The 27,825-nt window shown below is 43.4% G+C and overlaps 1 protein-coding gene across 2 annotated transcripts in view; it reads left to right on the top strand.

Annotated features, from left to right (window-relative positions):
- Window positions 1-27,213, top strand: part of CNOT6 (CCR4-NOT transcription complex subunit 6) — a 38,424-nt gene extending 11,211 nt beyond the window's left edge. The window contains exons 2-12 of one of the 2 annotated variants that reach the window (XM_068162730.1): window positions 4,730-4,843; window positions 7,480-7,666; window positions 12,445-12,530; window positions 13,420-13,509; window positions 13,614-13,682; window positions 15,397-15,554; window positions 16,089-16,243; window positions 17,149-17,303; window positions 19,550-19,780; window positions 21,201-21,403; window positions 22,446-27,213. In XM_068162730.1, coding sequence (XP_068018831.1) covers window positions 4,732-4,843; window positions 7,480-7,666; window positions 12,445-12,530; window positions 13,420-13,509; window positions 13,614-13,682; window positions 15,397-15,554; window positions 16,089-16,243; window positions 17,149-17,303; window positions 19,550-19,780; window positions 21,201-21,403; window positions 22,446-22,658 — 1,659 coding nt within the window. In that variant the 5' untranslated portion in view covers window positions 4,730-4,731 and the 3' untranslated portion in view covers window positions 22,659-27,213. Of the gene's footprint in view, window positions 1-4,729; window positions 4,844-7,479; window positions 7,667-12,444; window positions 12,531-13,419; window positions 13,525-13,613; window positions 13,683-15,396; window positions 15,555-16,088; window positions 16,244-17,148; window positions 17,304-19,549; window positions 19,781-21,200; window positions 21,404-22,445 lie in introns of both variants that reach the window. The other variant, XM_068162722.1, reaches the window with a different exon arrangement.
- Window positions 27,214-27,825: the final 612 nt, after the last annotated feature.

Here is a 27,825-nt window from a genome sequence, read left to right as displayed (position 1 = left end):
TATTCAATTTATTAGTGATAAGTAATATCAAGGGGGGGAGGGGAAGAGGGAAGTCAAAAGAAGTCACCAAGGTGTGAAGCAGCTTCAGAAGCAGAGTTGTAACCATTCAACATAGTGATCTTGAGGTATTGCTGAAGGTGGTCACATAGTTGTAAGTAATGTTGCTTTGTAGGTATTGAAATGACCATTTCAGAGCAGTTGATGAACTTGTCTGAACTCCTCCGTGCTGCTCTCACTTGTTCATTGTTTTCCACAGAGTTCTGGAATTCAGATTTTCTTTGCCTAATTTAAATTGTGGTATGGGAGAAGCTGATGTATCTGGGAGAGTTTTGGTGCCAAACTCAGTATCTACATTTACAATGAAGCTGATACTGTAAAGGATTGATGGTACTTGGCCTACAGGAGTTGTCTAATACACTTAGCTTTGAAAGAGAGATACTTTATCTGTGGTATTAAAAAAGGCATTTCAAGAACTGCTGCAGCATTTTCTGTTGGTGTTCTTACTGCTTAACACTCAAAAACCCAGCTCACCTATTTTGATTAAATGCTTCTAGCAACCATCTTCTAATTTCATAACAATGACAGAAGGCAAGGACAAGAAAAGTCATCATTCTTCTTGCCCTGTCAATCAAAGCAGTTACCCCAGACTCTCACATCTCCATTTCAAGTAGTTTACATAATCATCTGGCATGTTAATTACTTCATAGTCCTGCTTCCACTTTACACACACCTATAGCTTTAGAGACTTACCATCTCAAAAGTCTTGTCAGGCAGTAGTCTCAACTCTTCATTCTTTTACAGCCAGCAGCATAGCTAAACCAGCTTGGCCTTTAGGCAGCTCCTCTATACTTTTAATGGCCCCTGTGCTGTGGCTATAAGTACTCTTGAGTGGAGCAGCACACCCACTCATGGCTGCTGGCAATCACATCACCTCTTGGCCAGGACAGTGCTCTCAAACCACACCTAGCCTGGCTCCTCATCACCTGACTGCTCTGGGTGCTTTAATCCGGAGAGACAGGCAGCCCTTGGTACAGGTGCTCCTCAACTGGGAGCATTTGGCTTTGCCTCTAGTGGTCTGCTCCCCAGCACAGCCAGAGCCAGTGCTTCATCAGCCTCCTGCTGCATCAGCCACCTTTGTCAGCAGTTCTTCTAACAGGTTGCCATCATTTGACTTTCAGACCTTCAAGCTTCTCTTCCTGATCAGAGTCGTCCTTGCTCTGCACCTTGGTCTTGTCTGCCCCTGTTCTCCTATGCCCTGTCCTGCTGCCTTCCTCTGAGTACTCTCTGTACAAACAAGGACTCAAAACTGTCTCTGCACCAGAGACTTGGGACCTATTCCCTTGTGTCAAACCCTTTGCACTGTTGGTCTCACTGGCCTCGTTTAGCTCCGTTTCTTTGTGGTGAGTGGCATTAGTTCTGTGTTGGGACTGAGTGGCCCTGGGCGGGAATGGGCAGCCAAGCTCCTGGAGCTCTCTGGCTCTTCTGTTTGTGCAGCTATTTAAATAACAATTTTAATAACCTGATACAAGACAGTAAACAATTTGGTTTGCATTCAAAGGTATTTAAATGTCCTCTTCATTAAATCTGTGTAGTCTGGGGTGTGTTCCAGGCCTCCATGTTGTATCTTTGTTTATATTTTCCCCTTTCTGAACTGACTTGCTGCATATCCTAACAGCCTCCTGTTCAGAGGTGCTTTCCACCCTCTGTGTGGGTGCAACTGAAAATTGCAGGTGGTGTCAGCTCTTTGGAAATTGATCATCAGGGTGGTTTAAAGCTGCAGTTATCGATGGCTTTTAAGTTTGTTCAACACCATTTCATGGCTCTTAATAAAAATTGCTTTAGTCTGACAAAACTGCTTTAATCTGCCATTTACCTTGGCTTTTATGTTTAACTGTAGCAGCTCAGCAGGCTCTAAATTTGGATTTGGGGAGGTGGAGAAAGGAGGAGACAGTGATTTGTAGAAGAGACTGATTTTCTTGAACTGCTTCGTGCTGTGAAGTTTTGAAATGCTATTCAAGGTATTGTGCCTGTGTTGTATGATGTCCTGTGAAATGCTACCCAAATTTAGCCCTGCTGTCAGATCCTGAGAAATCTTGAGCTCTGGGTGATGGGTAAAGATGTGCTGAGGCTGGGTGTGACAGGATCTTTGATGCTCTGCTGTGGCTGATGTCAGTGATGCTGTTGGTCAGCAGCAGCTCCTTCAGCCAGGAGGCTAAAGAACATTTACTGCCTCTTTTTCTTTAAGCTCCTGGTAGTCCTAAGCAGCAGGGAATCGTCCACTGTGAAAGGCACCAGGGAGAAAGGGAAAACCATCAGGAGAGGGCACTTTAATGAAGGAGAGAGCAGTGCCATGGATGGACCTGAGCACAGGGTGCCCGGATTCCAGCATCAAAGCCTCAAATTCTTGTTTTAGCACACACTGACAAAACCCGCTGGAAAAAGTATGTCATCCTCTCCTGGTGGCAAGGAGCAATGGGCTGCTGGTACCAGCAAGGCTGTTAATTAGTGCATGTGATTGAGTGTGCTCTGGGGAACACTCCTGTTTCTGGACTGAATGAGATTTCTGTAGCCAGAATACCTGCTTCATTTCCTGAAAAATTGGAACATATTTATTAATTCAGGGAGCTGCAGGAAGAGAAAGCCTCAAATGACCGAGGAAGGTAAATGTTTCCTGGTAAAGTGGAGTGTTCCTGTGGGGCATTGGGCTTTGTGAATTATAGATAGCAATTGCAGAAGAGATGCTCTGTACGTTGCTCTGCCATAGATCATTGCACCAGTTGCACAGTTATTGCAGGCAGAAGTTATGCTTTTATGTTTTCCAGTGGTTACAATCCAGCCTTATCTCCTTTAATTAGCTTGGTTTGGAGAAGAAAGCCTTACACATGGTGATTCCAGTACCCTGGGTACTCAAGTGCCTTCATTCTTTGAGGAGCTCCACCCAGCTGCTATTTATAACCCCATGCTTTTACCCACAATTCACTCTTTAAAGGGGAATTTCTTTTCACTGCAAAATCTGATTTTGACCAGTAGTGGGAGTGGGAAGGAGGAGGAGGAGGAGTGTGAATAAGTAAAAGAACTGTTGTATTAAAGTAAGCATGTGGTGCCTAAAAGCTTTCTTTGAATGAGGATGCACAATGAGCTGAAAGGCTTTTTTGGGGGGAGGTTTCTGTTGCTTTTGAGCACGTGGAGTAAACATTTTCCAGTCAGTTCAATAAACAGATAGTAAGCCTGCTTGGTAGTGGCATCTGCTACCAGCTACTCCTTGTTTATTCTGGGTGTAATTTACAGCACTTTGCTGATGTATTCACGGTGGCCAGGGGCATGAAAAACTCAGAAAGCCTTAAGAGAGCTGGTAGGTGGATGTGCTTATGGTTTTGATCAGGGTAGCTTCTTCATTGAGTGTTTTGGGGTGGTTTTATAATAGTGCTGTGATGTGTTTTGCTTTACAGTTGCACAGTACTGCTTGTAATGTGTTTGTAAACGTGGTTTGAGCCAGCCTTGCTTCACTTCTCTGTTGCATACAGATACTTGTATAGCCTTGTTGCTCATGTCTTTGTGTTATGTATTTGGAGGTGGGGAAATTTTTGCCAGAAAAGCTCTGGCATAGAGATGTAGGGCAATGCAAAAGCATTACTCTTGTCTGTGATAAGCATGGGTTGTGTTGGAAGTCCAGTGTAAGCTGAAAACATAGAGCTTTTGTAAATGAATACAGCATTGATTGATTGATTGAAAGTTGTATTTAAGCTGATTTACCTCTTAAACTGACTAAAAGCCAGAGGAGAGGAAGCTCCTGGTTATGACACAGAGTTTTAGTGTGGAGCTAGGAGTGGCTTGAGGTCTTTTTTGTCTTTTTTTTTTTCCCTTGCTCCTCTTTACAGTGAAGCAGTCCAAGTATGTTGATGTATAGGAAAGCTGGAAGCAGGGTGAGTTTGCTTGGAGAGGAAGAAGTTCTCTTGGAGAGGAATTCTTTTGCAGCTTCTCTCTCATGGTCTGTGATTTTATGTGTTTAAAAGGGAAACTTGCAAGTGTTGCTGGTAAAGTTATTAGACTTTTGTGAGAGTAAGAGAAAAGGAGTTTATAAATTTCAGTGCTAAGTACCTGACTGCAGAAAGTGATAGAAATATCTAGCTCCAGGAGAATGTTTGCAGGTTGAAAAGAGTGGGATGCATGTTGGATTAAGAGCTATCATTTTGCAGACTTAAAAGAACTGAGGGTCTTTCTGAAACCTTAATGCACCTGGATGCTGTTGTGTGAGAAGCTGAGAGTGGCAGTAAGCCTGGAGCTGGGAGTGAGTCAGAATGCTTAGCCAGGGTTTTCTTTGTAGTTTGGGTGAGGGAGAATCTGAGAATCCAGGGGAGGTGATGGTTCCCTTTTTGAAGTTTCATTGTGGACAGACCAAGAGCCTGCAGTAGGATGGATTGGTTTTGAAGGACACAGTGACATCCCCATGAAAGGTTGCAGGACACAACAGTTATGTTGGCTTACACATTTTGTTAAATGATTGGGTGGGGGCCTTAGGCTGCCATCTGCCTTTCCTGGAGCATCAGGAATCCCTGTTCTTCTGTTTTGTAGCAGTCATTGCCACTCAGTGACGTTTGTCATCTTCATCTGGAGCTTTGAAAAGTACTTGGAGCAAATGTCCAATACAAAACTTAACTGGAAAGCAAATTGCCTTTTAAAGAATTCTCAGTGTTCAGCACCTTCATGACTGATCTTTCCCTCTCCACAGGAATGCCCAAGGAAAAGTACGATCCACCTGATCCACGGAGGATGTACACAATTATGTCCTCAGAGGAAGCAGCCAATGGAAAGAAATCACACTGGGCAGAGTTGGAAATAAGTGGTAAGAAACTGAGGAATGGTCCTGAGTTGTGAACTCATTGCAAGAGCAGTCTGCATACTGCAGCTAGGAGAAGAAGTCTGGAGTGGAGTTACTTGCCTTGAAGTGAGCCAGCACACCAACACAACAGCTTTTGGGTGTGTCAGGGAAGACTTGAGTTGGGATAACGTAGGGAAGTGGAGGAGAGGTAAACTGAGGCAGATTAGGAGTCCTAACATGTTGGGAAGATGAGGATATGAATGTGAACTCTTTGTGTTTTAAGAAGATGGAGTGGGTAGGAGGATGGAGTTAAGATCTCTTTTGTCAAAGGAGGCTGCAGTTGGGGCTGGTAGATGGACACATGGGGTTACTTTAAATAGTGTAACAACAGTGTTGTATTAGCCCATGAGTGTAGAGATGCTATTGAAGAAGAAGTTTTCACTGTAAAAGGAGTTGTAAATATTTACTCTGTCTTTGAGGTTTGAAAGCAAAACAAAACAGATGATAAAGATCCTGCAGGAACTGTGGTAGCTTTGAGATCCCATTTGGCTTTTGCATCTTTGCCTGAAAATAAGATAATGCTCAGGCTTCATAAGCACGCATTCCAGCTGGTGTGGAACATCAGTTCCTCTGGCTTTGTAGAATAAATTCTGATTTTGCTGGCCAAAGTGTGCTTCCAAGAAAATTCAAGAAAGTGCTTCAAAACACTTAAAAATGATTTTGTGATACTGTAAATTGAGGCTGAAATGTTACATAAATATGGAGGCTCTTTGAGAGACTGCAAAAGTTGCTGTGTGGTTGGTGGCTTTTCAAATGACTGTCCAATAGGGAAATTCATGGAAGGAAGAGCACAAACAGGCTTCTTTGAATTGTGAAGGGTCTTTCCATCCAGATCATTGAATCTGAGTCTTGCTTCAAGTGCCACGTGCCTGAACATGTGAATAGCATTCTTTACTTGAAGGTTACAGATGCAGAAACCTACTTATCTGCTGCTTCAGGAATCGGCATTATATATCAGCATTAGGCTTGGATATCCACTTGGACATCTGCTGCCTCTGCACAGGAAATGCATTATGTGATGGCTTCTGCCTTTCATGCCTGGTAATCTCACTCCAGACTGATTCCAGGCAAGAGAGCTGCAGGTAGTGAAGAGGATGGATCAGTGGTGTTGATTGGAAATGCTTTCAGCTACAATGGTTTCTTTGATCACAGTCACCTGTTGGCATTGAGGGAGGGGAGGGAAGAGGTGTTAATTCAGCTTTTAAAGTGCAAAGAACTACTGATTTGTATTTACAGCCTTGCAAAAGATTTCTCAATGAGCATTGCAGTAGCATGAATCCTGGAAGAGCTGCCTGCCCTGCCTTGCAAAATAAATTGTGACAAGGTTTTTGTTAGCGTTCACACTGCCTTTTCCTTGCAAAGGATTTGGTTACCCAACAGAGAAAGCCACAATTGTTTTACCTGCTCTGGTTTAGATCACTGAGGTTTTTTATGGCACACACACTTCTTTCTTTCTTTCTTTCTTTCTCTTTTTTTTTAATACCTCACTGGAAAATGAATTTTGTATTCAACCTTTTGTTAGTGTGGGGCTGAGTTCCAGGTACAGCTTTAGCTGTAGCTTTCCCAGGCAATAAGCCTGACTGACTTTGATGAAAATCATTTCAGGAAAGGAATGCTCAAGTGTGTCTGTTGGTACAATATTAACCAGACCATTGGTGAGTTGTGGTGAGCTTTTCAAAGGCTGTCCCAGGTAACTTTTTGCCATGGGCAAACTGGTGGTGGGACTCTCCTGATGCTTTTGGTACAGAGAGATGACTTCTATACATGAAAAAGGATCCACTCCTGGAAGAAAAAGCCCAACCAACCAACTTGGAAAGAATTGGTTTGAGGCATGCTGATGGCATCTCCCATTCCCTGCATGCAGCAGTGCATTCTGTATTGATTCTGTCACACAAATCCATGTTGCCACCCTTCAGCTGATACAAAAATCATAACCCTTTAAAAAAAAACCCAACCATAAATCTGGCAATAGTTTATGCAGCTCTCAGTTGAATGCCAGATGGAAGTCCATGCTCCTAACTAAGCATCTTAGTCATCCTAAATATAGTGCTTCTAGCTGTTCTTGGCTGGATTAATGCCATAGAATAAAGGGGGGTGTTTTTGGTTTGAAAGGAGTTGCCCAGAAGTAAGGGGCAAAGTGAAGAAGCATCTTTCATCTCAAACCTAAACTGGAATTAAAAGTATCTGTTCCTTACACCTCCATTTATCATTGGATTCGTGGGCAGTTGGTAAATACACCTTGTTTTGTGTGGCACTTGAGAAAGACAGATGTTGAAACCTTAAATGTGCATTGGAAAAAACCAATCCAAAGCATCCCTGGCAACAGCTTACAGTCCCTTATGTGCTGCTGAATTTAAAAGAGTATAGAATCATTGATTAATTGAATGGCTTAATGGGATTTTAATTGAATAAATAACAACAAACACAACAGAAAAAAGCTCAACTCCCCCCCAGGCCTTTCCCCCGCCAAAGCCTTACAAAATATGTGATTAATGCTCAACTTGGGGTTTTTTTTTGGACTAGATGACCTTTGGAGGTCCCTTCCAAACCATTCTATGATTCTGAATGCTGTTCTTGTCTTTTGTGCCTTCCTTCCCCAGGGAAAGTGAGAAGCTTAAGTTCATCGTTGTGGACACTGACCCATTTGACAGCTTTGCATCTCAGTGACAATTCCTTATCCCGTATTCCTTCAGACATTGCCAAGCTTCACAATCTGGTGTACCTGGACCTGTCCTCCAATAAAATCCGCAGTTTACCAGCAGAGCTCGGAAACATGGTGTCACTCAGGTATGGGCAGCTCAGCTGCAGCTCAGCTCCAGGTCTCAGCTCAGCTGTGTAGCAGCAGTTGAACTTTCAGCACCGTTTCTGTGTTCTGGTGAATAAGAAGCATGAGCCAATTCCCCTTCCCTCTTTTCTTTCTGTCTTTGTCCCCAAATCCTTGGTATGGTCTGGGTAGCTATAGCAGTGCTGGCTTTTCTGTGATCTCATGTTCTGGTGGAAGATCTGGCACGTGAAGGAAGGCTGAGAGAACTGGGTTTGTTCAGCCTGGAGAAGAGAAGGCTAAGGGGAGGCCTCATAACCACGTACAAGTACAAAAAGGGGGGCTGTCACGAGGAGGGAGACTCCCTTTACACAGAGAGCCCCATGGTAAAGACAAGGGGTAGTGGGCACAAATTGCTACTGGGGACATTCAGACTGGATGCCAGAAAAAAAATATGTCACCATTCAGACTATTAAACATTGTTCAAACTATTAACCATTGATTTAAACTCCCAAGGAAGGTGCTGGATTCCCCTACATCAGACACTTGCAGGGCCCAGCTTGACAGGGTGCTGGGGCATCTCATTTAAACTGTATTCTTAACCTGAAAAGTTGGACTAGAGGATTGTTGAGGTCCCTTCCAGCCTGGGTTCTATTAATCCATGGAGTCTGTGATGTGTGGGGGTACAGATCAAGCTTCTGAAGTTAGAGAACTCACCCCTTTTCTGTTTTTCCAAGTCAAGATTCCTCTCTCGTGCATCTCTTTCCAGACTCTCCTACACATCTTTATGTGGCATTTTTCACTAAGAAAGCACAAAAAGTTTGCTTTTAACTCATGGTAATGTAGAAAAAGGTCAGCTGAAACATTAATAATCATGCTGATTACAGTTTTTTTTCCCTCTTTATTCATCCTTAGTAATTAATCTCAACAATGGCTCTCATTCTGGTTTATTTTACAACTACTGCAGCTTGTCTGGTCTCTCCTTCCCATCTTGCCTGTCATGTAACCACATTCCTCTGCATGCTGTGGAGAAGGGAAAAATGTTCTAAACACACCTCCTTTTTTTTTCCCCTTTCCCCCTCAGTTTTCCAGTGCCAAGATGTGCAAAGTTTGCAGGGAATGATACCTTCTTTTGGAAGTGAAAGAGGAAAAGTGATGCCTGTTTAGGTTATAATTAAGGCTGCAGCATTTAACTTGGTTAAAAGATAAAGCACCCAAACAACAAACCCCACTGTTATGTAACTATCAAGTTGTTTATGTAAGAGTAAATATTTACAGGTCACTTTCTTTTTCCCTTGACCCAAAGGAAGAGCCTTATTTAGGGTTATTAGACAGTTACCAGTAATTGATTTTAACTGTGAAGACATTTATGGATAACTTTCTCAAATCCAGAAAACACTGAGTCTAAAAGCCAAGAGAATGTTTATTAGAAGCGATGAAGAAGACAATAGGGAAATGGGCAGCCCAGCAGAGCTCTCTTGAAACTGGAAGGAAAGCAGGTTTGCACATAAAAATATCACTCACTCCATTTCCTTCTGCTTTAGAAAAGTCCACTCTGCTGGGGAGGATTAAACTGGCTGATTAAATTGGTACCAAAAGCTCAAATTCCAGAGCAGTTAAAATGTCAACCTCAGAGGCTGAGCAAAGGGACCTTGCTTTTTAGAGCCTAATTGGCAGCTCTGTTTTGCAGGGTGTTGCATAGCTGCTTTCAGCTGTGAAGTAGTCTGCTTCAGAGAAAACTTTGCATCACTGTTTCAATGGAAAGCAATTATTAGTCATGGGTTTCTTTCCTGCTTTTTCTGCTCCCCAGGTGTGAGCTAGCAGTCCTACATTTGCTGGAATACTCTCACATTCATCTTTCTACTTCATCTCTTTTTCATCAGTCTTTTTCCTTCAAAAATATTGTTTGTAAACACAGAAGTCTGATATGGAGTTAGCTTAGCAGTGTAGTCAGCAGTTGTGTCAGAAGATAATGAGGTCTTCTCCCCAGTGCTTTTCCCAGTTTATTCTGGCTGATTCTGTGAAGCTTCAGCTCTTCCAAATCTGAAGTCTGCTCTGAGTACAGAAGGTTAAATGTGAAATGTGTAGATAAGGTCAAGGATTGCACTAGTTTTCTACTCATGACCTAAACATAGTAACACTTGAATGCAGATCTCTAGGCATGAGCAGATAGTGCATTGATCCACTGTGCTCTTCCTGTCCTCAGTAATTGCAGCTGATCCATGATTTCTTCCCATTGGGGTGAAAGTGAAGGAAAACCCTGAAGCTCCTCCTGTGTGGTAGTGCTCTGCAGGGCTCAGCTGTGCTGGAGTTTTATGTTTCAGGCTGGCTTTTACTGCAGACACTTCCCATAGCTTCTGGGAAGTTGTTCAAACCAACAGTAATTCAACACTGGGCATTGCTGAGATCCTGAGCCACAGCTCTCACACTTGAGAATTGATAACAGGTCTGCAGCTCCCACATTTGGAGCTCTGGGTTTGGACTGGATGGCAAAGCTTGCCTAAGGCTCCTTGCATCTCTCTCTCTACTTGAAGAAAGAGATGGCAGAGCAGTAAGATTTCTGATCCTTGCAGAAAGAGGAGTAGTAGTAAACACTGTCTTGGAAAGCTCAGCTGGAAAATGGCTTCTCTTGATATGCTTGAAAGAGCTGCTGGGATTTGCTCTGATCCCTTTGGCTGTGTAGAAGGGGTGGCTTCTGTGGAGGCAAGGATCATTACAGAAAATAACTCCTCCAAGAGAGGAGGGAGGTGTAATGATAGCTACTCCTGTGCCATTCTTCCAGCTCAGTGTTTTTCCTCCAGAAGAATTTAGTTTGGTTTCTTTCTTTCTCTTCTTTTTTTTTTTTAAGTCATACATAACTTTTTCAATTTCAGTGCCTTGAAAAACTCTGTAGAGGAAAAAGCAGCTTCTGAAAGAATTAACCAGTAGCTTTACCATGTCAAACTGCAATCCCTAAAAATAACAGTGACTGAAACCTCAAGTGTCTGTGGAAGGATGTTGATTTTATTCATGTCAGTACTCCATTCTCATTTCTTCCTGCTAAGTGCCCTCATTCATACTTAGAAACCCTAAAATGACACTGGGCTTCTGAGTTCCTCTCCACAGTTTGTGCTTTTGGCTCTGGGATTTTGTATTGGGGGGAAAAAAAACCCAAACCAAACAGCAGAAAACCAAACCAACCAAGCAAAAACCAAACCAAAAGCAATAACCCCAGCCAGTTAGGTGTGGTGTAGCCTAGCAATCAGCTGAGCACTGACTTGGCATCTCTAGGTAACCTCATGGCATAGGAAGTCCCTTCCTCTATCTTCCTCCACTATTGCACACTTCTACTTTGAGCAAAATCTCTGAATACACAGTGAAACAGAAGACTTCTCAGGAAGTCCTTGTTGGGGAAGGGCAAGGCAGGGTAGCTTCTGAAATGCAAGGCTTGAGGTGCTGCAGCATGTCCAGAGAAGGGCAACAAAGCTGGGGATGGCACTAGAGAACAGTCTTGATGAGGAGCAGCTGAGGGAACTGGGATTGTTTAGTTCTGGAGAAGAGGAGGCTGAGGGGAGACCCTCTGGTTTTCTTCATCTGCTGAAAAGAAGTTGTGAGGTGAGGGTCAGTCTCTTCCTCCTGGTATCAGGCACTAGAATGGTTGGAAATGGCCAGGGGAGGTTTAGGTTGGAGATCAGGAAAAAAATTCTTTACTGAAAGTGGTCAAGCATTGGAACAGGTTGCCCAGGGAGGTGGTGGAGACCCCATCCCTGGAGGTGTTCAAGAACCATGGACATGTGGCACTTCAGGACCTGCTTTGATGGCCATGATGCTCTTTGGTTGGTGGTTGGACTCCATGATCTTAGAGGCCTTTTCCAACCAAAACAATTCCATAAGAAGAGTTGTGTCACTTTGCAGCTGTCTTGTAGGAACCTGAAAGGGCTAAGGGAGCTCTCAACATCCCAGTTTCCTCCTTATCTTTTTTTGTTGCCCTAAACACTTGAAAGCAGCAACTTTGTATTGAATATGGTGGGGGAAGTCTCCACAGCTTAGATGGGAATGCCTTTAAGAAAGTGAAAAGCTCCTAATTCTAATAAATCTCTATGAAAATAGATTTATTAGGATATTCTATTCTAATAAATCTATTTTCTTTGCCCAGTTGGTTGGGATGTTAGAATTCAGCACTTGGGTTCAGCTCCTGTCTGTGTATTGGTTTTGTAAGTTAAAAAGCTCTGAAATCACAAAGAAAACCACACCCAATAAACAGTCAAAACCATAAAACCAAAGCACACACACACACAAAACCTCAACAAACCAAACCCTGAAATAGTGAAAACAACCTGAAATAATGAAAATAATAACCAGAAAGGATAAGAGGAACCTACTTAGTGCTGTCACATGGTGATGGTCTTGCTCTAATGGTACTGCCGTGATCCTGGAGTATTGTTTGGTTTGCATTTGTGTTCTGGGTTATAATTTCCCTTTATCTGACCTCTAATCATAGCTGAACTGTTTCATGGGCTGGCTTGAGCTGTTACTTCTTTGTCCCTTGTAGTTCTTGAAGTATTTAATGATTGCTAATGTTTGTGAACTCCCCGACTTCTCCAATGGGCTCAGCAGGCAGCAGCTTTCCTCTGTACTTCAGTTTGCATTTGGTGTGTGTGAGTACTGCAGGATTTCCCTAACTGTTGCTCTTCAGTCTTGGGAGTTTTTCAGTGTTGTTTGCTGGGGTTTTGTTTCTCTTTTTGGTTAAATTTCTTGTACTGTACTGCTGAAGACAAATGTTGGTCTTGTTTTCAGCCCTCTGTGATTCTTGCTCTGTCTACAGGGAACTACATTTAAATAACAACCTGTTACGAGTTTTACCTTTTGAGCTGGGAAAACTGTTCCAGTTACAGACTTTGGGTCTGAAAGGTATTGCTGCTTTTTCTTGGTATCCATCATGCTTTGTGTAATGATATCCCTTCTGAGATGTAGTGCTAGTGGCTGGCTACTTCATAAAACACCTTACTGAACAGCAAGCCCAAATGTTGCTGCTTAGACCACATGTGTCAATATTGTTATTTAGGGACTGTTTACAAAAGAATGAGCTGGGTGAAGCACTCCCAAGTAGAAAGAGATTGGCTTTTCTTTCTGCAGAGTGAGTGGAAGCTTCCTGCAGCTTGGCTAGGGGGGTGAATTCAGTGCTGCTTTAACTAAGAAGCAGTCTGCAGTTGAGGTATTTTTTCATTCCCATTAAACTGTATGGATTCCAGCTAGAAAATTTCTGACCCTGGGGGAATTTGTATGCTAAAATGAAGAGCACTGAGTGATACAGTTACCTCTAAACACTGTCAAGTCTCAAGAGTCTGTTCTTCTCCCCCTTAAAAATGGATAATTGCAAAGTGCATTGTCCAGGGAATATTTTACAACCTGCTTTGGTGTTTGGCAGATGGTAAACTCTGCTCAGCTGTAACAGGCAAATCAGCTGGTGCTGGGTGTCTCACTCCCATCCAGCAGAGTGACCACAGGGGTAGCTCCTGTGTTTGGTCTCTTCAGCTGTGCCTGTGTGTTGTACCACACCAGTTCTTCACCGTTGAACCCCCCCAGCTGCCCCAGGGTGGTCAGTCAGAAGAGAGAATAGGGTTAACATCACTAGAGTTGGTCACAAATCTAGTGTTCTGTGGGACTGAAGACCTGAGATCTGAGACTTGTAAGCAGTTCACAGTAGATGCAGCATCTTTTCTCAGAGATGCCAGCTTTTAACACTGATCTGTTAAGCTCCTGTGTGTTTCATTCAATAGCTGTGTAAATCTGTTTGCAGGAAATCCACTCACACAGGATATTCTGAACCTTTATCAGGAACCAGATGGGACACGAAGGCTACTGAACTATTTGCTTGATAATTTGGCAGGTACTGCAAAAAGAAGTAAGTGATCATTCTTCAAACATTTATTTCTGCTGTGCAAAATCAATGTGATGATCACTTTTCTCTCTCCTTTTACAATATTCCCATAGTTTCAACAGAGCAACCACCTCCGAGATCCTGGATTATGTTGCAAGAACCAGACCGAACAAGACCAACAGGTACTGTGAGGCTTTACTGAAGGCTTTTCCCTCTTTGGTTTTGGGTTTTAGTGGTTCTTCCTTTCATAAAATCTGTTGCTCTTTCCTATCCACTGGAAGACAAGGCTTCAATTAACCAATCATCTGTGCACTGCTGACCAGCCAGCTGAAGTAGTTCTATCTCCATTGGAACACCTCTTTCAGATGTAATCATCTTTTACTCAATTTAAGAAGGACACTGAGACACTTGAATGTGTCCAGAGAAGGGCAATGAGGCTGGGGAGCAGTCTGGAGCACAGCCCTGTGAGGAGAGGCTGAGGGAGCTGGGGTTGCTGAGCCTGGAGAAGAGGAGAATCAGGGGAGACCTTATTGCTCTCTCCAACTCCCTGAAGGGAGGTTGTAGCCAGGTGGGGGTTGGTCTCTTCTCCCAGGCAAGCAGCACCAGAACAAGAGGATACAGTCTCAAGCTGCACCAGGGGAGGTTTAGGCTTGAGGTGAGGAGAAAGTTCTTGCCTTTACACCTGAATTGTAAACTTTTTGAGGTGAAACACCTGAGGTTTTATGTTTCCTGTACTTTTTGCTTGTGCAAAGGGATCTTTACCCTGCCTATTGATCTGTCACAGTTTGTAGTGGTAATAATTAAGGTAGACATTAAATAATCTACTTGAAGTATTTGCAGCCCTTGCTGTAGCTGGGAAATGGAGGTGTTCAAATGCACTTACCTTGTTACAGGCTTTTCATAGTACAGCATCACTTAATCACTTACATACAGTCCATTTGTCTGCCCTTTACTGCATTAACCATGTGAAGGGAAGGTTTGATGTGTGTTTGTCTAACTAGGTGCTAGCAGACAGCTGCCATAAGTCCAAGCTTGTCATTTACTTCCTAGGTGGATTAACAGATGAGTTTTTGTAGAGTAGCTGTACCTGCTGTGTTTGGGGTGAAGCAAATGAAGCATGAGTTAATCAGTTTGCAAAAGACAAAAGTGAAGAAAATAATTCATAGACTCAGAGGAAGGTTTGGGTTGGAAGGGACCTGAAAGATCATCTAGTTCCACCCCCCAGTCAATGGGAGAAGACACCTTCCACTAGCCCAGGGTGCTCAAGGCTTCATCCAACCTGGCCATGAACACCTCCAGGCAGGGGGCATCCACAGCATCCCTGGGCAACCTGTGCCAGTGCTTCACCACCTTCACTGTCAAGAATTTCTCTGTGCAGTCTGTATCTACCCTCCTCAAGCTGAAAGCCATTCCCTCTCATCCTATCACTACAAGCCCTTGCAGAAAGTCCCTTCCTGGCTTTCTTGGAGGCCTCTTTGAGGTACTGGAAGGCTGCTCTAAGGTCTGCCCAGAGCCTTCTCTTCTCCAGGCTGAGCAGCCCCAGCTCTCCCAGCCTGTCCCCACAGGGGACATGCTCCAATCCTCTGCTCATCTTCCTGGCCCTCCTCTGGACCTGCTCCAGCATTTTGATGTCCCTCTTACGCTGGGTGCACCAGAACTGGGTGCAGCACTCCAGGTGGAGTCTCACAGGAGCAGAGAGGCAGAATCCCCTCCCTCATCCTCCCGGCACACTTCCTTTGCTACAGCCCGGGACACTGTTGGCTTTCTGGGCTGCAAGCACAAATTGCCAGCTCGTGTTGAGTTTATCATCAACTGAATAACTGTGTGTGTGTGTGTGTGTGTAATTGTTGTTGTTGTTAAACCTGTCAGTTTGTAAGCAAAATCCCTGTTCTGCAGCCTTGTTCTCTGTCATGTGTTACAACGTGCTCTGCGACAAATACGCCACCCGGCAGCTCTACGGCTACTGTCCGTCCTGGGCACTGAACTGGGAATACAGGAAAAAAGCCATCATGCAGGAAATCCTGAGCTGCAATGCTGACATCATAAGCCTTCAGGTATAAGCTAAGCTGTTCCTTCTGTTCCTTCTCTATTCCCCTGTGCACGTGGGTCTAGTAAATGTATTTACAGCCAAGGGGGCTGTTTTCAAAACCCCCCTGAAAACAAAAGCGAAAAGAAGCGGTGTTGAGGGCATCCTTTGCTGCTTGACATCAAAAGAATGCTTTGCAGCCCACACAGTTGGAATGTGAACCAGTAGCTGCTGATCAAAGGCCTGTACATGGGGGTGTCTTCGTGCCTGTTTGTGTCTGTGGGGCTGCAGCTGACACATTTGCAAGTGCAAGGCTTGAGCTAATCGGGACTCTGGGGGGTTACAGAAAGTCTCTTAGGTTTCTTACAGTGGGAACATTGCTCTCAGGTTTGCATTCTCTGATTTACTGAATTCTTACCATTTCTCCTCACCTTCCTCCCTCCCTCCCCCCCCCCCCAATCTAATGTGAAAGTGATTTACACTTCTGAAGAGCCTAAATAACCTCAGTCTCACGGAGGTTGCTAACACCGCGTTCACGCTGTGCTGTCTTGTAACTTCCTAGGAGGTGGAAACGGAGCAGTACTACAGTTTCTTCCTGGTAGAACTGAAAGAACGTGGCTACAATGGATTCTTCAGTCCAAAATCTAGAGCTAGGACAATGTCAGAACAGGAAAGAAAACATGTTGATGGTTGTGCAATATTTTTCAAAACAGAAAAGTAAGTGCTGGGTGTTGCAAAGCCTTCTCCTCTGCCTTGGTCTCGCATAAGTCCTCGGGTCAAGCTGGAGCTCAAACAGTTTGGCATTAGTTGCCCTTTTTGTAGCCATTCAGTGTTCCTACTAGGGCATTCCTGTTGTGGGAAAGACTAGTCTTTGAGAGAAATTGTTCTCTGTGTGACTGGCAATAGGAAATTCTACCCTGAAGTGGGAATTTCATTCTGGTAGGGCAATGCAGGGTAGGAGGTGGCTCAAGTATACTTCAGCTGTTGAGTGTTTGTGTACCAGTCATTAGGTGTAAACAATGAAAAGTTAACCAAATGTCTTCTTCCCTTGCCCTTTGGTTTTTTAATGAAGGAATTGATAATCCCCAAAACTGCTGAAATAAGCCCTCAGAGGTTATTGACTTTTTAATGCCTTAGCCTTCTGATAAAGCAAAAGATGAGCTACGGCGCTTAGGATTGTGTGATCCTGTACAACTGTTGGGCTGTGAGGGTTGTAAATCCCCCCTGTGTCCACAGGCAAATGTAGATTCCAGGTTTGATACCATGTGGATTGAAAAATTTAGTCCCTCTCTGTTAAGCCTGCATCTTGGAACTAAAATCTGCTGCAGAGTTAGAAACAAGCACTTCTGTTCTGGAGCTTCTCAGTCTTTCCTTTTTTCTCTGTCTCAAAAGAAGATCTTTTAACTGACACTGAGGTAGCACAAAACACCTGAAAATTGCTAGGAAAACTGTATCCTTTGAGTTAATCTTGGGGCTTTCTGAGATGATGTGATTGGCTGAGGTTTTTCACACCATAACTGTGTTTGAGCTTTAATTAAAAGGAGGATTATGTGTACCACCTCCCCTTGTGTCTGCTGCTTGGAAGGAAAAAAAAACCCAAACAAGTGATGTTTCTCTTCCAGATTTACTTTGGTTCAGAAGCATACTGTTGAGTTCAATCAACTAGCTATGGCCAACTCAGAAGGTTCAGAAGCTATGCTGAACAGAGTGATGACAAAGGATAACATTGGAGTTGCTGTGTTGTTAGAGCTGCGAAAGGAGCTGATAGAAATGTCCTGTGAGTCCTGCTTGCTTTACTTCTTTCATAGGTTGTATTTTGCAAGTGGAGAACAACCCCCACTTCTGTTAGAGTAAACCAGAGAAAGGAGGTTCTGTAGATGGCTGTAACACTGCACATTGTGTGCTCAGGTCAATGTATCCCCAAAGAGGATTTGGGGAAAGTCATGTTGCTGAAATTAGGAAAGTTTTTGTCTTTAATTTCCCCCACACACACTTCGACCTTTTAGCTTAAAAACTACAAAGACTTTAATGTCTGAGTTCTCTTTGCTTGAAGTTCACAGCTCACAGGATGTCAGGGGTTGGAAGGGACACAAAGAGATCATCAAGTCCAACCCCCCTGCCAGAGCAGGACCATACAATCTAGCTCAGGTCACAGAGGAACACATCCAGATGGGCCTTGAAAGTCTCCAGAGAAGGAGACTCCACAACCTCTCTGGGGAGCCTGTTCCAGGGCTCTGTGACCCTCACAGTAAAGAAGTTTCCCATTGTGTTGAGATGGAACCTGCTGTGCTGCAGCTTACATCCATTGCTCCTTTTCCTATCCCAGGGAGCAAGTGAGCAGAGCCTGTCCCCTCCCTCCTGACCCCCAGCCCTCAGATATTGATAAACATTTATTAAATCCCCTCTAAGTCTTCTCTTCTCCAGACTGAGCAGCCCCAAGTTACACACAGATACCAAAGAATCAGTTGGTGGTAGCTGGGTGTTTCTGGGCTGTGTATCTGCCTTCTTTTTTTCAGCTGGTTACATTCTTCACTGTCATGCTTATACAACCTGTTTGTTCTGCCCTGTCATCCTTAATTTAGGAAATGTAAATTGGCTCTCTAAGCATCACAGCTGGTTCCTACTCAACCTGGGTCCTGTTATCCAAATGATGCTTTATTAATTCAGATTCTAACAAACAAGCCTTTTAGGAAGCACCTCTAGCAAGAGAGGTAACTTACAACGTGGGTAGCTTAAAATGCAGAGCTCACTGCCTAGCAAGGCCTGGGCAGTGCCTGCTTCCTGTCACAGCCTGGGGAAAACTGTTGGTGACTTTTTATGACAAGGCTGTTGGCCTGCAGTTAGGGTTACCTGTTACTTCTGTTCCTTCACAGTATTCCTAGGTGCAGAAGTGTTCCCTCTGGCAAGATAATCTGTCTGGTAATGGTCCTGAATGTGCAACACAAGTATTTCTAATAATTTATATCAATTAAAACATGTAGTGGATTAGTGGATTTGGGAGCAGATGTTGGTCAGTTAGAGGGCAGAAGGGCTCTGCAGAGGGACCTCCACTGACTGCACAGATGGGCGGAGTCCAACAGGATGGCATTCAACAAGTCCAAGTGCCAGGGGCTGCACTTTGGCCACAACAACCCCAGGCAGAGCTACAGGCTGGGGGCAGAGTGGCTGAGAGCTGCCAAACAGAGAGGGACCTGGGGGTGCTGATTGACAGATGCCTAAACATGAGCCAGCAGTGTGCCCAGGTGGCCAAGAAGGCCAATGGCATCCTGGCCTGCATTAGGACTAGTGTGGCCAGCAGGAGCAGGGAAGTCATTGTGCCCCTGTACTCTGCATTGGTTAGGCCACACCTTGAGTCCTGTGTCCAGTTCTGGGCCCCTCAGTTTAGGAAAGACATTGAGACACTTGAGCGTGTCCAGAGAAGGGCAATGAGCCTGGGGAGAGGCCTTGAGCACAGCCCTGTGAGGAGAGGCTGAGGGAGCTGGGGTTGCTTAGCCTGGAGAAGAGGAGGCTCAGGGGTGACCTCATTGCCCTCTACAACTACCTGAAAAGTGGTTGTAGCCAGGAAGGGGTTGGTCTCTTCTCCCAGGCAACCAGCACCAGAACAAGAGGACACAGTCTCAAGCTGTGCCAGGGGAAGTTTAGGCTGGAGGTGAGGAGAAAGTTCTTCACCAAGAGAGTCATTCATCATTGGAATGGGCTGCCCAGGGAGGTGGTGGAGTCCCCATCCCTGCAGGTGTTCAAGAGGGGATTGGATGTGGCACTTGGAGCCATGGTTTAGTCATGATGTCTGTGGTGACAGCATGGACTCGATGATCTTTGAGGTCTCTTCCAACCTTGGTGATACTGTGAGACTGTAAGAGGTGTTGTGGGGCCCTGTACAATTGTATTAACCCTCTTCAAGTACACACTGGGATTGCATTTGAAACCTTTTTCTTTCCTCCCTTCAAATACCTCCTTTAAAATCCCCCAGGAGTGTTTGCTGCTGCTGACCATGTCATGTAAATAATGACTTTTGAATTCTAGCTGGAAAGCCACATCTTGGGATGGAAAAGCAGCTAGTCCTTGTAGCTAATGCACATATGCATTGGGACCCAGACTATTCTGATGTGAAGCTGGTTCAGACTATGATGTTCCTGTCCGAGGTCAAGAACATTATTGATAAAGCTTCTCGTAGTCTCAAACCTGGTGTGTCAGGAGAACTTGGAACCATTCCACTTGTGCTGTGTGCAGATCTCAATTCTCTACCAGACTCTGGTAAGTGTTCTGTTTCTTACATATTTTGCTTTATTCTTTTTGCTTTCTTTTTCTCTCTTTTTTTTTTCAGGCTGCTTCAAGGGTGTAAATTTCCAGCTCTCGCTTTCCTAACTTGCTGTTTGATAGCATAAGCTCTAAAGGTACAGGGCAAATAGAAGAGAGCACAGGTAGAACTGTTTCTTTTGTGAGTGACCTTATTGCTTAATGCAGCAGTGTGACTGTGTCTGGTCTTTCAGAAGCATTTGCATTGTTATCTTACAATACAGGAGTGGAAAGGAAGAAAATACCTTCCCAAAATAACTGGAAATGTAGGAGGTGTCCCTGCCTCTGGCAGGGGAGGTTGGAACTGCATGAATTTTAAGGTTCCTTCCAACCCAAACCCTTCTCTGGTGATTTGATGCTTCTATGGTGATTGGCTTTTCTAAATTTGAAGGGTGAGAAGGCAGGTTCCTCTCTGTGAAGCCGCCACCATACAGTTATTTTCTACAGCTCCTAATGTTTTAGGACTTGGTAAATCCAATACATCTCCTACCAGAGAGGGATTCTTCAGAGCTTCTGACTAACACACACAACTTTTTTTGACTTGGTGGCTCCTTTATAAAGTGGAAGAAAAGAATAGATTCAGGGATAACTCTCTGGCTTTCTCAAGTGCCTGCCTGAAGAGCAGAACTCAAAAGCCATCCTTCCTTATTGCCAGTTGTTCAGTAGAATAATCTCCATTCCTGCTTTCCCTCCCTTCTGGTCTCTGCTTGGCCAGACATGTCAGGCTGACTGACATGACTCCTGACATGTCAGGCTTGGTAGGAGCAGTTCTGCTCAGCAGCAGGTCCCTGGAGGGCAGGCATCACTAGTGGCTACTGCAGTAACCAGTTCACGTGTCTGATTGTGTCTTCAGAGCAGCTGACTGCTTCTTTTCCCTTCCAGAACCTCAACATGGCTGTTCTGAAGTTGAGGCATGATAATAAGTTGAGCAGGACACACAAATCTTGTCAGTTGGGCTTGGCAGCATCTTTAGAGTTAACTTTACTTGAAGTAGTGTCATGAAAATTGGCTACTTCCTTTGCAGCACTTTAGCTGAGGAACTTGAAGAGCCAAGACTTGAGCCCAGGGACACGGAGAGGAGGGTGCTGGCTACTACCCAGCTTCTCTAGAATTTTACATCCACCTTTGTAATCTTTCCCCCCACCTCTGTTCCTCAGTAACCACCCTGGGATTTCCAATCAAAGCCTATCTAGCCCTTCATTCTAGGTGGCATTTGTTCTTACATTGTCCTGCAGTATTTTACTGCTGACTGTATTGGATGTGTGTTAAGATCTTGCTTATCTACAGCATAAAGTTGCTTGTCTCCAAGTACCTCCACACTCTCAACTTGCTGAATGCTTCTTAATGCCTCCTTGTGTGTCTCTGTCTCTCCTAACAGGTGTTGTTGAGTACTTGAGCACTGGTGGGGTGGAAACAAACCACAAAGATTTTAAGGAACTGAGATACAATGAAAGTCTTACAAACTTCAGCTGTAATGGGAAAAATGGAACAACAAATGGAAGAATTACACATGGTTTCAAGTTGAAGAGTGCCTATGAGAATGGTCTAATGCCTTACACCAATTACACATTTGACTTCAAGGTGAGGACTTGGCTGATGCTTTGGGAAAGGTTTCCCTTTTGGAGCTTAGCCATTGGGATTTGCTGTACAAAATGGTTGAGCAAAGAGGTTCATTTGTTTGGGTAGCTAACAGCAAAGCCTCCAAGTTCATATTTAAAGCATAGCATATGAGAGTGCCCAACACTTCAGTCTCCTAGAAACCCAAGTTTTCCTTTTTTCTTGTGAGTAGCTGGCAATAGATTTGCAAGAGTTGGGGTGCTGTTAACCTTCCCTGTAAAGGGGAAGGGTTTGTATTTTAATACTCCAAGCTAAATGAAATAGCACAACAGGGGCACTTAAGCTGTCAACTGCAAGGAAATAATCCATGTTGCTGCTAGAAAATTGTGTTCTGTTGCCCAGGGGAAACAAAGATGCCTCTTTTCCCTCTTCAAAACCGGATCAGTGGGATTTGAAGCTGTGTAGAGGGCTGCAGATGCAGCCCACAAAAGCCTAGCAGAGGTGATACAAGCTAGAATTGTTCTTTTCCTGATCTGTGTTCAACAGCCCATGGAATACAGGAAGCAGTCTCCTAAGGTGGTGGTGTGCTCTAGAGAAGGAGGACTGAGAGCATCTGGAGAGACCTTATTGCTCTCTACACCCTCCTGAAGGGAAGTTGTAGCCAGGAGGGGGTTGGTCTCTTCTCCCAGGCACCCAGCACCAGAACAAGAGGACACAGTCTCAAGCTGTGCAGGGGGAAGTTTAGGCTGGAGGTGAGGAGAAAGTTCTTCCCAGGAAGAGTAATTGGCCATTGGAATGTGCTGCCCAGGGAGGTGATGGAGTCACCACCCCTGGAGGTGTTCAAAAAAGGCTTGGATGTGGCACTTGAAGCCATGGTTTAGTTGTCAGTGGGTGTTAGGTATTAGGTTGGACTTGATCTCTGAGGTCTTTTCCAACCTGGCTGATTCTATGATGATCACTGACTCATGATACAAAGCTCACCTTTGGTGTGAAAGAATCCTTTGAGTCAAGAATATTTACTAATAATCAATTTTGTTCCTTCTTCTCTTGTTTTGTCTTTCCTTAGGGTATTATTGACTACATCTTCTACTCTAAACCTCAGCTAAACATACTTGGCATTCTTGGACCTTTGGATCATCATTGGTTAATAGAGAACAATATAAGTGGTTGTCCACATCCACTCATCCCTTCTGACCACTTCTCACTTTTTGCACAACTGGAGCTTTTGCTGCCTTTCCTGCCTCCTGTAAATGGAATCCATCTCCCTGGCAGGAGGTAGTCAAGTACATTTTTTAGAGGGCAACCTCGATTTAACTTGTACAATTGTAAAATCTGAATATAGAGGAGTGAGGTATGGCCAACAGGGATTATTATTTTGTTGTTTTGTTTTGTTTGGGGTTTTCTTAATAATCTTAATCTTAAATCTAATTATTTGCTAAAGACATAGTAAAAGCCAGGTGCTATCAACAGACACAATTCTGAGCCCAACATCCTTTGTATAGCGATGGGTGCGTTCGGCGCCTTCAGTACCTTACAGTTAAACCTTCCTCTGTCCTTCTTTTCCTCCAGCCTGACATACTGTTTGTTGTTTTTTTCCATGCCTTGAAATGTAGGGAGTTTTGTTATACAGGATATTCTCTTTGCACAGTGATCTGTAGCACTACTTCGTTGGGTTTGTTTTGGTTGTTGTTTTGAGGCCAGTAGGAACATCCACGGAACGTTCTCCTTTCCCGTACTTCACTCCCTCCTTTTTCAGACTTCTTTGTATAAAAAAAAAATAAAAGAGATTTAAAAAAAAAAAAAAAAAAAAAAAAGGAAAAAAGAAAGAAAAGAGGAAAAAAAAAAGAAGAAAATTATAGAATTTGAATTTAGCCTTTATTGATTGTATATGAACAACAGGAAAAAAAACCGACCAACCAAACCCTGATTTATGAGATTTTGTACTTTAAAGAAAGGAAAAAATAGTAATAATCATCATCATCATCAGATTTGGAAAATGATTGTATTGTAAACTTTAAGGCTAAATTTTTATCTGTTTTCATGTGTTCTAAAAAGGCCAGCTGGGAAAAGAGGTTGTCACAGGCTTTCTCTGCTAATGATTTGCACTGTTAGGGTTTCGTTAGCCCTTCTTGTACTACTTGGTCACGTTCGCCTGAGGACGTGGCTGTTGAAATCCAAACCTGTCCGACCTTAATCTCATCCAGAGGTAACTCAATGCATTCTGTCCAGTTCTGAGTTTCCCTTTTTTGAATAAAGTAAGAGCAAAGCATGGAGTTCTGGCAGAGCAGATAAGCTAAGCAGTAGAAGTAGACCTGTATGAACTGCAAATGATTGCTGGTGTGCGTACACCTCAACTGGGTTTCTTTTCCCCCATCCCTCAGCTTCCGACCTGAGATTTAAGGATAGTTGTGTACAGCTTCTCCATTTCTGTTTTAAATACTTGTTCTCTCTCCACTGTGCCTGCTTAAATTTGTTCTCAACTAGCACTGCCTGTGCATGCAGAGAGATCCTGTGCATCCTCTTTTCTGTTTTTTTAACTGATGTTAACACTTGTGACAATTTTATGAAGATACTTTTGTATAAGCTGTGGCATCTCTTTCTTCCTTTTTTTTTGTTCTTTCTTTTTTATTCTTTTTCTCTCTGTCTCTCTCTCTCCTTTGTGAAGCATGGACTATATCCCACCCTTTGGAACATGTTCAGGTTATGGGTACACACAGTTTCTAGCTTCTAATTCCCCACACACTGCTTCTTTTCAGCGTCGTCGCGCAGCGCCGTTTGCTTGCCCCACTGCGAGTTGCTATCATGTGAATTCTCTGGAACTGGGGTTTTTGTTCCTCCAGTTTCACAAAGTGTAATTCCTTGAAGAGAAACAAAAAAACAAAACCCAAGCCAGTCCTGCATTTCTCTATCAAGGAAGCAGTGTAAACTAAATGCATTTTCGATCCAGGTCCCAAAGACAATTCTTCAGATCCTTTTAAGTGTCAAGCGAGACTCAAGTTGTTCAGAGTGTACCCTCAGTGCCATTTTGTGTCATGAAGCCAAGAGATACATGTGACAGCTTACCAATGTAACTTGTCTGTCTGTTACCCTTTTAAGAAGGGAGACTTTATCATCTCCTTCAACTAATACAGCTTTGAATAATCAATGTACAAAGCAAAGGAAAGGCAAACGAGCTTAAAAAGCCAATGAGGAAGGAGAGAGCTTGGTCTTAAAACAGCTTTTGTTTCAGCTGCGGGCAGGGAAGCAAAAGGACACTGAGCATTGAGCTGAAAATTTCTACCTATTGTGGAGTTTTTTTTTATATAGAGGAAGAGAATGGATTTGGTAAATAATGCTTCAAAAATTTTTTCTGGTGTTGAGGAGCAGTCAGCACCCAGGAGGGTGCTCAAAAAACTCTCCTGGTTTTTTAGGCTGAAAGGAGAAAGGACAAAAAGAAAATTGTACATTGGGAGGGGGGGATAAAAAAAACTTCCACTAGGAGAAAAGGTTGATCCTGAATCCTTGTCTGGGACCTGATCTCTTGGGGGGTGGGGAGGGAGTTGCTTTGGTTTGGTTTTAGTTGTGAAAACACCAAACATGTCCAGTTTCTAATCAGTACCTTGAAATGCTGGTAGTGTTGCTGTAGTAGACTTGGATGAGTAGTGTTAATTTTTTTTCTGTTTGGGCTTTTGGCTTTGTTTTGGTTTTGGTTTGGTTGTTTTTTTTTCTCTCTCCTGGGCTTATTTCCTTTTTGTAAAGTGTGAATAAAAGGTGTTTTACTCATGTTTCCTTAATGATGTCTTGGTAATAATGTACATCATGACAATTTCCAGTGCTGATGAGCCACTTCAGCTTGTCAAACTGAGCAAAGTATTTTCTTGTCCTTTTTTTTTTCTTTGCCCTTTTCATTGTGTTTTTTTTTGGGGTTTTTTTGTTTTGTTTAATTTTCTGATGATCTGGATTGTGTAATGAGTCCAGAAAGCTTTACAGAAGGGGAAGGGAAGCACTTACTCATTTTGTATTTCTTAGAGGGGGATCATTTACTGTAATAGATGCTGGAGCTTGAGTGCACTTGTTAGATTCTAAAGGTTTGAGCTTTACCCAATGTGTGTTCTCCTGTATTGCTTCAGTCTTAAAAGCAAACACAAAAAACCCTATTGGCATTTGTGACAGCACATTAAAATGCAGCCCCTTTGTGCTTCTGGAGACACAGCTGTCCCTGCTTAGTCACCTTACAGCCTAAGGGTCCATCTGAAACAGCTCTTTCCTCCAGCTGTTCTTCTAGTCCATCATATCCCAATTGAAAACCCACTGAACACATTGAAGACACTCCTTTGACTTCACTGGGTTTTAACTGGACTGCAGCTATGACTTTGGGGGCTGAAGGATGGAGAAATACTCTGACTCTAGGGAAGGCCCAGAGGGCACCAAAACAGAGCTGAGATACACATTAGTCACACCACCTTCCCAAGAAAAACCTGTTCCTGTCTCAAAACAGATCTAACTCTCAAGTCTCAATTTCCAGCTATAACATAGACTAAGGCAATAAACTGTGTCTTCACGCACCCCAAATGTTTGCTTCATAGTTTTTAACATTAAAAAGATGAAATGGTTATTTGCAATACTTGTATTGGAGGTGGGTTTGGGTGTTTGCCATAATGTACCTTCAGTGTTCTTGTTGTAAAAGCACACCTAGCAAAAGTCACAGCCCATGCCTTGGGCTCGAGAGGATTTATTTAGGCTTAGACCAGGCTTTCTTTTTTTCCCTCCCCCCCCAGGCTTTTTTTATTCTCCCCACTTCAAGTACAGTCAGCCATATCTTGTCCTACTTTTAACTTGCCTGTACCAAGAATTTTGGGTGTCAAAGTGTGAACTGAAGTATACCTTTTAACTGAAAGAATTGATTAGCGTTACCAGGCTAATAACCACAGGATACTGCTTCTAACACCACACGAGTAGGGAGGGGAAAGAGCATAGCAGCTGGGCTGTGGTGTCATTATTTTGTCCTTTTGATAGCTTTTGTTTTCTCTTTAAAATAAAAAAAAAAAGGTTAAATTGGGCTGGGGTTTGACCAAACTGACTTTTAAGAGGGTTGCATGGCTGCATCTCTGTAACTTCACCCAAGCTCTCAAGCGTGCGTTGTGTTTTGGTTTCTTTTAGGGCAGACTTTGAAAACAGCTTCCAAGTTTTGGTTGGGGTTTTTTCAACCTGTATGAAAGGCAAAATAATTACACCACCCTTGGGGAGGAGGCTAAAAATAAACCAAACCTAATCACACTGTAAGCATTTTAAACCCTTCAGTTAACTGCTTAAGTAGCAAGCCTTTTTCATCCAGCCAGACACAGTATTTTTTAGTATGTTAACTGCTATGATTTTCTTCCTTATTTTTCCCCCCCACCCCCCTTTATTTTATTTTTTTGGTTGCATAAATTTTGTAACACTTTTAAGTGTCTTGGTATGTTTAAGTAGTGTCTAAACAAAAAAATAGAGTATCTTTAGTCTTTATTCACAGTACTTCTGTATAATGTGTAATGCACTGGACTAACTCTTGTTTACCATTCATGTAACACAAAGAAAAAACAAACCACGAGACAAAAACAAACCAGCACATTATCTGCACTAAGCTCAAAGAATGTTGCATTTGTCTATAGGCAGCTCTTCAATAAGATAAATGGGAAACTGAATATGGTCTGATGGTAAACAAGGGCTTTTACTGTTCTCTTCAGTGGAACTTTCTTCTTGGTCAAATTTTAACTAGTTAGTATTATATTTATATACAGGGTCTTCTTTTTTCTTTACCAATGTATTTTCCTACTCATAGCTGACCAATAAATCCAATATCTGTTTCAAACCTTCTTGAAGTCTAATTCATCTTTGGAACTCCTTAAAGCCTTTCCTGAGAAGCTGCACAGCCAGCCACAGGGAATCAGATGTGTCAAGGGCAGAATGGAAGCACGTAAGCAACTCCATCATCCCCGAAGGACTCTCTGTGACTTGATAGAGCCACGGCCCAGTAAGCTGCTTGAATCAGCTGGGTTTGGATTGCAAAGTGAAGCTGATTAGTAATGCCTGTAGAGTTTGGGGAAAACTCATGGCCAAACCTACTCAGACCTCAATCAGTCTGGCCCCCATATGACTTTCCCAAGTCAGCAAGGTCAGTTGTGCTGTGTAAGGTCCACAGCGCAAGGTTTTGCCTGCATCTAAACCTCATGCTCTTCCTCTTTCCACCCCAGAAAGCTCACAGTAGACTGGGGATCACAAGATCACAGGACCTCGGGGGTTGGAAGGGGTCTGGCAGCTGGGAGTGTTTAAAAGACTTCATTAATGTACCATGGAAGGGGAACAAAGTGAAGCTTTCTTGCCTCTATTTTTGTTCCCCAGGAAGGAGACTCAGCTACCTCTTGTCCTTAGTGCATTTTAATCTCCCAGTCTTTCTGGAGGGCTTTCTTCTGTCTCAGAGTGTGTGC

This window comes from Melanerpes formicivorus, unplaced genomic scaffold (genome assembly GCF_026170545.1).
Source record: "Melanerpes formicivorus ecotype bairdi unplaced genomic scaffold, bMelFor1.0.p_v2 SCAF_2, whole genome shotgun sequence".
Classification (NCBI taxonomy): Eukaryota; Metazoa; Chordata; class Aves; order Piciformes; family Picidae; genus Melanerpes; species Melanerpes formicivorus.
The sequence above is the reverse complement of the archived record's forward strand: the minus strand, read 5'-3'. Positions and strand labels throughout refer to the sequence as shown.